The sequence below is a fragment of the Typopeltis vanoorti genome, chromosome 2 (assembly GCF_054136105.1).
Source record: "Typopeltis vanoorti isolate ZY-2024b chromosome 2, IOZ_Tvanoo_1.0, whole genome shotgun sequence".
NCBI lineage: Eukaryota > Metazoa > Arthropoda > Arachnida > Uropygi > Thelyphonidae > Typopeltis > Typopeltis vanoorti.
The window spans coordinates 27,356,940-27,369,506 of record NC_143550.1 but is presented as its reverse complement, the minus strand read 5'-3'; the positions used below and the strand labels follow the sequence as shown (position 1 = coordinate 27,369,506).

The following is a 12,567-nucleotide window of genomic DNA, read 5'->3' as shown; positions in this document are numbered from 1 at the left end:
TCCAGGAGGCCTTGAGTCTTGAGCCAAGTGCTGCATTCCTTATTATGCAGATTTTTAGCCCTTTGTTCTTAATGATGAGCTTACCAGGATTAGCCAGTAGCAAAAATGACGTCACTGCTGGCTGTTTGACCATATGATCTTTGGATGGTACTTATCAGTGCTAATCTGGCTTAATTCCTACTAAGCTTTTACTAACAGGTCAAATGTATGTGCATTCATACAGAAAATTTTATTTTAACATCTTATTAAGCACATTTTTCTTTCATAATTTCAAACAAAAAACGAAAATCTAAAGCGAAAATTTTACGAGATTTAATTTCTTCTGAGATTTTACAATAGTACAAAAAATTTTCACGCTGTGGCAGGCAAAACTAAAGTGGGAAAGCAGGTGACAGGGTAACTCCCTAGATTTAAAGAGGATATTTCAAAGTTCTGAGAAATAGCAATTAATATTTAACAGCTGAAAACGTAAGAATAGTCCATCTATCATCATCATAATGCTAATTACGAATATAGACCATATTGGTCTGTTCCGGTCTCATTATCCATCTAATATCCTCTTTTGAGGTCCATCCAGCCTTCTCTTTCCAGTTGGTCTATATTTTATTATTTGTTTAGGATATCAGAAAATGGCCATTCAGTTTACATGTTCTATCCAATTTTGTTTATAACTGTTTAGTTTTTCTTCTATTGATTTTATTTTTAGTTCTTTTAAAATATTTTCATTCCTTTTTTTTGGTCTAATAATGTGTATTTTGCCGTTCTTTTCATGAATCTCATTTCACTACTTTTTCTTTGTTTATCTTGTTTGTTTATCGCCCAAATTTCGCTGCCATATAATAATGTGGGGACTGCTAAAGTATTGCATATTTTCAAGCATGTTTCTTTTTGTACAATATTTGGATTGAGTATTCTATTTATCAAGCCTATAATCTGTAAAATCTGGTCTAACAGCCAGCAATGACGTCGTTTTGCTACTGGCTAATCCTGGTAAGTTCATCAGAACAAAGGGCTGAAAATCTCCATAAAAGGCGAATGCAGGGCTTGGCTCTGGACATTTTAGGCTTTTTACTTTCGACTTTTCGGGGCTCCTGTAGTCAACCTCTCGTCGGTAGTTTTAAAGCCTAAAGCACTCACCGCACTTGCACGTGGTCACAATTTCGCCCTAGCTCCTAAAAGAATACCTGCCGAGGAAATCATGATCCAAATAGAACGTGGGATTCGCAACCTTCCTAACCATATCGCCGACAACGTCAGACTGGATGTAGTCGGTGTTCTCACTAAAGCCAAACCTCCAAAAACCAACTTACCCAAAGACGAATATGCAGCCCTACAAGAAATGAAGAATAACAAAAAAATAATAATCACCAAAGCAGATAATGGAAACGCCGCTGTGGTGCTAAATCAAAAGGACTACAAAGGTAAGCTTAATGCTTTAGTACTAGATCGTACTACTTACCTCCTAATTGAATATAATCCTACCAGCTCTCAGATTAGAACTCTCCACAGACTCATTAAGAAAGTCACTTCTTGGCCTGTGGAAGTCACTAACAAACTAAAACCTTATAACTCTAGACCTCCCCGATTATATGGACTCCCAAAAATACATAAACAAAATGTGCCATTACGTTCCATAGTGGATGGCATCGATTCCCCCATATATAAATTAGCCAAACATTTAGCCAAAACGCTCACACAGTATACTGGCAACACAACATCACACATAAAAAACTCAGCCCACTTTAAAGCCGGTATAGAAAACCTCTCACTCTAACACACTGATATAATGGTCAGTTTTGACGTCTCCTCCCTATTCACTAATGTCCCACTCAAAGAAACCCTAGAGCTCATCCAAGCCAAGTTTCCTCCCGATATCTCAGCCCTATTTCGGTTCACAATGAACTCAGGCTATTTTGTTTGGCAAGGAAAGTTCTACAAACAGATAGAGGGGACAGCCATGGGTTCACCACTTTCCCCACCCTTGGCCAATTTCTTTATGGAGACCTTTGAAGAGAAAGCCTTAAACTCTGCCCCACAAAACCCCACTATTTGGCTTTGTTACGTGGATGATGTGTTCGCTATTTGGCCACATGACTCAGACTCACTCCACTCCTTCCTAACACACTTAAACAACCAACACCCCAGAGTCCAGTTCACCTTAGAAAAAGAGGAAAACAACACCCTCCCCTTCCTAGACACTTTAATCACTCGCCAGCTTGATGGATCTTTGGTTTTCTCTGTTTACAGAAAACCCACCCATACTGGCAGATACATTCACCAGCAACCCCCCCCCCCCCCCCACAACAATATGGGGTTATAAAAACACTATATAAAAGGGTGAAATTAATCTGCTCAGATGACAAGGCCCTAACTACTGAACTAAACCACATCCTCAACACTTTCTTAGCCAATGGCTATAACCCCCAAAAAATCCAAAAAATACTAAAACCAGTAAACCACAACCCCCCCCCCCCTCCACAATAAAGATTACACCAAATCTATCACCATCCCCCACATCCAGGGCACCTCTGAGAAAATAACTAATATCCTCAGAAAATATGACTTTACTTCTTGTTACAGACCATATAAAAAGTTGGCATCCCTTATCCGCTCTACCAAAGACCAACCACTTCCCCTAGACCTACCTGGTGTATACCATGTCCCTTGCAGCTGCAAATTGTCCTACTTTGGCCAAACAGGCAGAACAACAAATATCAGGATTTCAGAACACAAAGACTACATCCGGTTTCATCAGTACAGCCGCTCTGGGCTGGCAGACCATGCCTTAGATACCCACCATAGAATTCGTTGGAAGAAAACAAAAATAATACACTGCAGCAAGTTTAAATACGAAAGATTATTCAAGGAATCATCAGCAGCTCTAAAAAACGTTCCTAACCTCAACAAATTTGGGTGCATGTAACTACCCCAAATTTGGGAGACTTACATTATGAGAACTTCAGCCCAACTGCCAAGACAACCAAATTAGCCCGCCCAGAGGGCACCATTAGGACTTTAGGAACAATATTAGTTTCCATTTGCTTTTGTTAGTGCCTGCGTGCACATACCATATCTTTATGTTCCTGAAGATGGCAACGTGACATTGCCGAAATATAGATGTTATTCTTAAAGTTACCTTTAATTAATATACTTTATATGCATTGTTAATTCCGTAAACTAATTACCAGTTATGTATGACCAACGTATAAGCCTTGCTACTAGAAAAATGAAACAAAACTCATAGTAAGAAAAATAATGTTTATTTTTGTATACTTCAACTTTATTTAGATTTGAAAAGTTTTCTCCTACTTTTTTTAATTGCAAAGTCTTTGATCAGATCCTCAAAATTAATCTTACGTAACACATCTGCTTCTACACTTAGTAGAGATAAGGCATTCAACCTGCCTTGTTGCATAGTTGTTCTGATGGGATTTTTAATATATTTCAACTGAGAAAATGAACACTCAGCTGAGCAATTTGTGACCATTAATGTTAAAAATATATGAAAGGAAACGTCTATATTTGGAAAGGCACACTCAATATTGTCTTCTACAATTATTTTATAAAGTTAAGCATAACTGAATCTTGTTTTTACATTTTTTGTTGCACTGAACTTGTGGCGCACATGAGTGAAACTGCTGAACCTCAGCTGAGAAATTAGTGTTCAAGTCCTCTGGGTAAGCATCAATCAGCTTTTGACAACACTGAGAATATCTTTCAATTTCAGTAGATGATGAAGTCACTGAAGTAGCATTATGTGGCACATCACTTAGAAAAGAAAATCTCTCTGATATTTCTTTGTATATCTCTCCTCTTCTTCTCATCTCAGTTTCAAGTTTGTCAACAACTGTGTAAAAGGTGGTGATACGAAATTTATCTCTGGCATTCAGATATACTTCTGGAGCATCTCCGTCATTGGGTACCTTCTTTCTGATACGTTTGCGAGTTTGAGCTGCCTTGTAATCAACATCTGGTTGCACTTCCTTTGTAGCTGCTTCATATCTTTCAAATTCATTTTGTGAAGTACACAATTGGTCAGCTAATGATCCATACAGATCTGCACATGTTTTTAAGTTGACATCCTCATTCTGTAGAACTTGGCTTACTCTATGAAAATTTTGCAAAATCTCATCAAAAATTCAACATAAAAACAAACTCTAGCTCTTGCATCTTATTTGCAATATTATCTGCTTCTCTTCTAGTGTCCCCCTTTTGTGACTGGTCTTCGACTATACAGTCTAATGCTTCTAAAATTTGAAGGAAAAATTTCGAAATTGCTGCTGTTGCCATAGCATGTGCCTCCCACCTGGTATCAGAGAGAGATTTTAAGACATTTTCATTTCCAATACAACTTTTAAGAATTGTCCACCAGCTGGGTGAGGCTGAAAAAAAGGTATAGAGCAACTGTACTGTAGAGAAGAAATTAACTGCCTTTTGACAGCAGCCAACAGCACTTCGGCCTACTGAATTTAGTGAATGAACTGCACATATACAGCAAAATTGTTTGTTTCTAAAATTTTTTGCTGTATTCCCTTATAACGCCCAGACATGTTAGCAGCGTTGTCATAAGACTGACCCCTACATTTTGAAAAGTTTAGCTGACAAACTTTACGTAAGTACTGCAACACCTGATTTGCCATTTCCTCACCGGTATGGCTTTTCATTTCCAAAAAGGTTAAAAAGTATTCAATAGGCTGTCCATCTTTTAAGCACCTAAGTACAACACTTAACTGGGCGATATGTGACAGATCTGGTGTTGAATCAACTGACAAACTAAAATAACCAGAAGATTTTACTTCATCATCAATAAGCACGTGGACCTTTTGAGCCATCAGCTGTATGAGTTCCTCACAGGTGCTTTGGACAGATAAGAAGGATTTCCTTTGCCACAATTTCCATATTTTGCAATGTGACCTACTAAAAATGGATCAAACTGACTTATGAGCTCAAGCAGCCCTAAAAAGTTCCATTTTGCAATGATCCAAATCTTTCTTCTGTTCCTTGAAAAGCCAAGCCATGCTCAGCTAACGTACAAATAACAGCTATGACATGCCTCAGGACATGTTCCCAGTAATCACATTCTTCCTGAATTTGTTTTTCCAAGTGTTGTCCCAACCCTACACCTTGTCTGCGAGTTAAGTATATTAGCATAGAGTCTTGGTGAGTAGTGCTTTTTTCATGTTGATCAATTACAATAGTATTTCGCCAGTCACTGAACCCTTCTCTTGTAACAAAATGTGAGAAATTTCTAGGAGCAAACAGTTTACAAACAAAACAATAAACTCATCCCGTTGATGGTGAATACAATAATCACTTTCTCTTGTATTCCTCACCATTGGCTTTTGTCCCAACAAAAAGTTTCTGCAAACAGTATCTTACTGGTTTGCCACTATTGAAATGTCAGTAAGACTTGTCAAATGGCCCATTGTAGTGTTGACAGTCACTGGGTCCACAAGCAGTCCAATAAGCCATGTCATCGGCAGAGAAATCAAGCCACAACCCTGGATCTTTTGCTATATTTACTTCATCTTTTGCAAACTGAATCATTTCACCACCATCACCATGGCCCACTAAACTTTCATTTTCAGCAATTATTTCAACCGCAGAATGTTTTGTAAAGCAACTTGCATCAACTTTTGCAGTAGAAATATCAAGAGAATTTACAGACAAAGTGAGTCAGTAGTGAAACATGTGCTAGATGAACCTGCTTGTGACACCTTGATGATTCCAACATCATCATATTTTGATTTTGAAGTGATCAAAGTGGTATTTGTGTCCACTTCTGATGACTGAGATTGGCTCTGATCAGGAATTGGTATATAATGTTGTGGAACTTGTATGAAGCAATCAGCTTTGCAGTTCTTAGAATCTAATTCCAAAGTCTCCTCGTTTCTTTTTTGATGGTTTTCGCTTTTGCGCACCACTAAACTGAACACGTTTCATCTGTTCTGTTAAATTCATGGGATCTGTTAAATACAGAAATAAAAATATTATTTTGTTGAATATTAGGTGGCAATCAACACCAGTTACACATATCACAGGCAAAATCATATGAACAATTTAATTTTTGGCTTACGGTTGAATCTTGTGCTTTCGTGCTTTAATTAACTCTTATTTTACTGGAGTCGCACTTCTGCGACAGCTAGGCCTTTTACCGGAGGTGCGTTTCTGAGACAACCACGTGATTTGTTTTATATTTGCTTCTGGAGCCTTTTATAAGACATAATTTATTAAAAAAAGACCTAAAACAGACAGGAAAATAAAAAATTACCTCATTCGATGCAATGGTAGTGCCAGAAAGCTTCGTGAGCGATAATACAGTGTAAACAAACCGTCATGCACGTGGTTAGAGTTTTATTAGGCCAACACGTCATTATTTATTGAAAAAGTAGGTAACAATAAGAAAAGATAAAAACAATGAAAAACTAATTAAAAGTTAATTTAAATTAAATTCATCATCTAACTAAAGCAGAAATTCTGTGGTACCCCCTTTCTATGATGCCCTAAACACGTGCTTATTTTGCTTAATGGTTAATCCAACCCTGTTGCTAACATCATTTCTCAGTCAACCACACTACAGTAAGAAAGCAGGCACAGGCAACTGGCATTATTGTGAATTGGCATAAACCAAGGGCTGCCTGTAGTTGTATTCCATTCTATTGGTATTTGTCCACTTGTATATATTTTATTTAAAAATTTTAATAATTTCTGATGAATTTTCCAGCAAATTTATACAGTTTGGAGTTTATTCCATCTTCTCCTGCTGATTTACCATTTTTTTTTTTTAAATTTTACTTAGGTTGTCCTTTAATTCTTTCACTGTTATTATATCATTTAAAGCATTTTGTAAGATTTTGGTTTTGATGTAAGTATTATCTGTCCAAATGTCTGTAAAAGTAATGCAAGAATTCTTTTAAATTTATTTTGCAATTTATATTTGCAGTTTCTTTTATATCTGCATTCATGTGGTTTAGTATTTTATATGCATTGAATCTTATTTTGTATATGTCCATTTCTAGATATGATACAAATTTCCCAGTTCTCTCTCTCTCTCTTTCTGGTTTCTTTTTTTAGCTATTGCTTGTCTTTTTTTTTTTTTATTCAATGTTATCTTCTTGTTTTTTGCTACTTGACCATCTTTTAAAGGCAAGCTTTTTATTTTCAATTATTGTTTTTGTTTCATTGTCCCATATATGTAATTTTTTTTATTTTTATGATATTTTTTGTGTGTACTTAGACTTTCATGTGCTGCTGATGTAATAATTTCTTTTATATTATTCCATTCTTTCTCGATGTCTTCATTTTTTTCCTTAGATTTTTTGAAGCAGTTATTAATTCTCTGTTGGTATAAATTTCTTATACTCGTTTAGTAATCCTACTTTGTAATTAGATTTTGTTTATTTTTGTATTTTTTTGTAACTAATTTGGTGAAAACCTTAATTTTTACCTGCACTAAATAGTGATCTGTGTCTATTTCTAGCCCTCTTCTGAAAATTCTTCTAGGAAGGATTATGTTGCTTTTTTCATTTGCTATAAAGTAGTCTATTATTGATTTTTGTCCTCTTGCATACCATATACCGGTATATTTATGTATATTTTTTTATGTTTGTAGAATATATTCATTATTTTAAAATTATTATATATTATATAATGAATGGGTCACTTTTCATTTTTGTTTACTGTTGGTTCTCCAAATATTTTTCTATATTATTATTATTATTATTATTATTTGACACCATTATTATTATTATTTTTTTTTTAATTTCATTAGTTCATCTATGATATAAAACTCAAAAGATTTTTTTTTTTCAAAAACTGATATTTACGTTAAAATTAATTTGAACAGTTAAAATATCTGTTCAAATTATTTTATTTACAGTGTGTAAATAAAACCTTTACAACTTACCAATACACTGGTAAGAGCCTATATTATTGGCACAAAATGTATGTTCTGGACATGCAGATATGTGGGGCTCCAAACATTCATCAATATCTGAAAATAAAAAATTCTCTATATACTATCGCAATGTTAGTACACTGTAGTACTATATACATTATTTATTCAACTGCAATCTAAATAGTATATAACTTGGATTTTGTGCAACAATTTTATGCTTGATCTTCACAGAATCTGATGGAGAAAAAAAAGGCACCTTGCTACAAATAAATATAAATATAAAACTCTACAAGTCTTCACAGCTCAGTCTGAAGATTTGGTTGAAAAGTCCTAAATTTGAATCTCCCTCTCAGATATAAGGAACCAATAAAGGCTTTCAACTAAAGGTAAATTAACTGCTCTCATCTCGCAAACAGACAAACTTATCAAGAAAACATGCAATCTGCAGACATAATGCACTATGCAGAAATGTTAGTAAAGTTTTTTTCATCTCTTAACTATAAATTCAATAAAACATTTCACAGAATTTCATGCAAAAATAAGACATTAAACTGTCAGACGTTTTCATATAATGAAACCTGTGGTGAATTCATCACTAAAAACACACGTACTAACACAGTAATGACTATTTAATTCGTAACGACGTTCTTACTATTCCTAAAGTATGGGAAATTGTCATACAAAATTGTGTAAAGTAATCTTTATTTATATATATATATATATATATATATATATATATATTTTTTTTTTTATTTTTTTTTTTCAGTTATATTTAATTTACTTTATAACATGTTACTGCATGCATATTGAGATTCCATTGTAATCATGCGCCCTAACTATATGTTATTCCTAGTATTGTTTTGAACTACTGTACTGATGATGTCCCAAGATACTTGGGATGAAATATTTATGAATTAATAAAGATATAAGCTTCAACACTGTCTCTCTCTCTCTTCACTAATATCCCTCACAAAGAGACAACAGAATTGTTAACTCAAAGATTTTCATCCAATATTGTGGAATTATTCAAATTTACAATTACATTATGTTACTTCCCATGGAAAGATAAAATATAAAAACAAGAGAAAAGAACAGCAATAAGCTCACCCTTATCACCTAACTTCATCAATTTTTTTCTTGAACACCTAGAAGACAGAATTTTTGCTATTGAACAAAACCAATAATATGGCTACGATATGTTAATGATGTCTTTGCAGTCTGGAGTCGCACAGAACAAGAACTTTACTCATTTCTAAATAATATCAACAACCTACATCCTCACATCAAATTCATACTAGAAAAAGAATCATCACAAGGATTTCCTTCCTCAATGTACACATCCAACATAAACAAGATGGTTCCATTTCCACTTCTGTCTATCAAACACCAACTTTTTCAGGTCATTATATCCACAATATATTGGTTCACCATCCATCTCAAAAATGCGGTATCATAAAATCTTTGGTATCCAGAGCACATAAATATTGTTCCTCTGAAGAATCTTTAAAACAAGAATTAGAAATTATTAAAGATACAGCCTTACTAAATGGATATAATCCAATAACAACTCAAAAAATTATTTGTCACTCTCCTACACATCAACCCAGACAGGAAGCCCATAGGATTCCTCTACCATATATCAAAGGCATCTCTGAATGTCTGTCAAAACTTGTGAAGAAATACAAACTCACTGCTACCTATAAACCAATCAACCAAATTCACAATTTGTTACCTTCTCCAAAAGACAAATTCTCACCACTGATGCTACCTGGCGTATACGAAGCGCCATGTTCTTGTAACTTGTCTTACTATGGACAAACAGGAAGATCTATAAATAAACGCATCTCTGAACATCAAGACCACATCCGTCTTATCAAACCTCACAAATCTAGTCTCATGCAACATGAAATTGAAAATGCCAACCACAGGATCCAATGGCAACACACCAAGCTACTATATCGATCCATATATAAACATGAACGTTTGTATAAGAAAGTGCTGAAGCCTTATGTCATAGACCTAATCTTAATCGTATCAACTGTCTCACTATCCCAAAAGTCTGGGAAATTGTTATTTCTCAACCGTAGAAAATAAATCTATCAGTTCTATTTTAATTTAACTTAATTACATCCCAATAGTTTTTAATCCTTAAACACGCTACTGTATACATAGAGGAATTCCAATGTAAGCATGCACAGTAACGTGTTTTTTTTTTAATTTAATTGCTATTGTTGTTTAATAACTGTACTGATGATGTCTTATGATACTTAAGACAAAATATTTACGTATTATTAAAAAGTTAATTACTGTGGCATACGTGTGAATTTATAGTTATGAATACTCCACAGGTTTCTCTATATAAGGAAATTATTTTCATCTCAGTGATCAGTGATGCTGTCCACCATTCCATTTCACTGAATGAAAGTAACTATGTAGACAGGATTAACTGTCCTACCAGGGCACTAATTAAATTTCTAAGAAGCCAAGTTAGTTGAATGTAACATGCCACTGAGCCTAACATGTAAGAGGAAGATGAAATGATAAAGATGTGATAAAACTTTTCAGACATTTTTGATGTCCTGTTGTTGATTGGATTTTAATGGTATAGATGCGAACACAGATTGATAAGAAAATAACTATTTTCTTATCAATCAATCAAAATAACTTAAACACTAATATTTCACTGGTATTATATCCAGCATCTTCAGAGCATACAAACAAAGTTTGTTACAGCAGCAAGACAACTGCAAATCAGGTATAACGGTGGGACTAGTATGAGTAATTGTAGCGTGCAACACAAAGACTAAAGTCCTAATTAGGCACCATCTAAGTTAAAAAAACAGATACTAATTTGGTCTTAGGATGCTTGTCTCCCAAATCTTTGGCAGATTTATACAGCAATACATTTATAGACCAAATTAGTATTTTTTTTTTTTTTTAAAACTTAGATGGTGCCTAATTAGGACTTTAGTCTTTGTGTTACACACTACAATTACTCATACTAGTCCCACTGTTAAACTGGATTGAGGTTGTCTGGCTGCTGTAACAAACTTTGTTTGTATACTCTGAAGATGCTAGATATAATACCAGTGAAATATTAGCGTTTAAGTTAATAAATAGTTATTTTCTTATCAATCTGTGTTCACATCTATACCGTTAAAATATAATCAACATATGTGACGAACACATAAGCCTTTCCACAATATTTTTGATGTCCATATTTTTAGAAACTGATGAACTTAAGAGAAAGGCTATGTTTCATGAAAATGAATGATTAGTAAAGCTTAATTTAATCAATGAGTGATGGTTTTAATGTATCATGAATAAAAAAAAGGAGGAAATATCATAGAAAGAAAGACTGAATTAAAGTAACAAATCGCAATAAAGAACATATCTTCATGCTTAGTTAATAACCAGTCATGGATAGTAAATTAACTATATTTATATATATATATATTTAATTAATTAATTTTATTAATTTATTTTGGTTTATTGGTTGATTAGAAAGTTTTAAATTTGTATCTGTGATACAAATCTAAAACATTTAAAGCATTGACTTTAAAGATCGGCATGTTGCAAATTGAAGTATTAAAATACTTACGTATTATGTAAACACACACACACACACACAACAGATATAATTCAGCATATTAAATCATTCTCTTTGTCCAAAAGGAAACTGACAAAAGTGATATTCTCTGCAGAATTTTAATTAATAAAAATTCATTTCTTACTATCCTATATATCTAACTTTTAAATTTTATTAAATACAGAAGATAACTATATGGTCATTATAGAACTGACATGATATGAGTACAAAGAAAACGTTATCTCTCCCTCTCTGACTCTCATGATTAAATTCATTTTTAAGGGATGGGATGAGATTAAACACCATACAAAGCATTTGGCTATAAATTCTGTAGTTTCACTTGATCATAGAACTTCTATTTGCAGTATTAATTCCATCAATGTCCTCTTTATCTTTTTTTATTTTATTGTTTCTACTCATTCAGTCTGTTTTATCTCTAAAATTCCTTAGATCACAATAAAAGAAGTTAAAGATCCTTCTCTTGATTATTATGCTTGCATATATCTTCTTCTAGCAAGCAAGTATGGTGAAAAACATCCTTCATTAATTTACTGATGGAGATGAAGGTAATTATTCTGATAGCAGAAGCACAACATTTAACTGGGTAGTTCCAAAAAGAACTTCCCTCTATATTTCATCCTGCTTTATTGAATGTATGCTTCTTACTTCCTATTTGAGTATATAACACTCTCACTGATATAAAAAGGCTTGATGCATTGCACTGTCTTCACAGTTCTTCCTTGGAGAGCAGATAAAGATCCATTTAAAAACTTTTCTGAGATCATAGAATTCAACTTATCAGTTTCTTCTTTTTTCTTCTTTCCAGCTCTCTCCTTCCCCCTCTTCTCTAACTCGATGCCTAATGTTCCAATTTCCAAGAAAGAGGTGTTCCAAAACTCGCAACTAACACAAGTCTGTTACTGAGAGTCAAAGTGAAACTCTAGTGACAACATGACTGCCATTAGTAAAGTGACTACGCATTACAATAGTGTATAGCATCACACTACTATAAATAGGCATAATACATATATACACAACATGATTTCTGTATAACTCCATAAGGATTATATTATAATCCTTA

The 12,567-nt window shown here is 33.8% G+C and overlaps 1 protein-coding gene across 4 annotated transcripts in view; it reads right to left on the bottom strand.

Moving 5' to 3' along the window:
- The window catches only part of LOC150108893 (cysteine-rich with EGF-like domain protein 2), a 94,814-nt gene that overhangs the window by 19,451 nt on the left and 62,796 nt on the right, over nucleotides 1-12,567 (bottom strand). For all 4 annotated transcript variants that reach the window (XM_090410760.1, XM_090410752.1, XM_090410768.1 and 1 more), the window contains exon 8: nucleotides 7,907-7,993. In XM_090410760.1, the coding sequence (XP_090266886.1) occupies nucleotides 7,907-7,993 (87 nt within the window). The remainder of the gene's footprint in view (nucleotides 1-7,906; nucleotides 7,994-12,567) is intronic.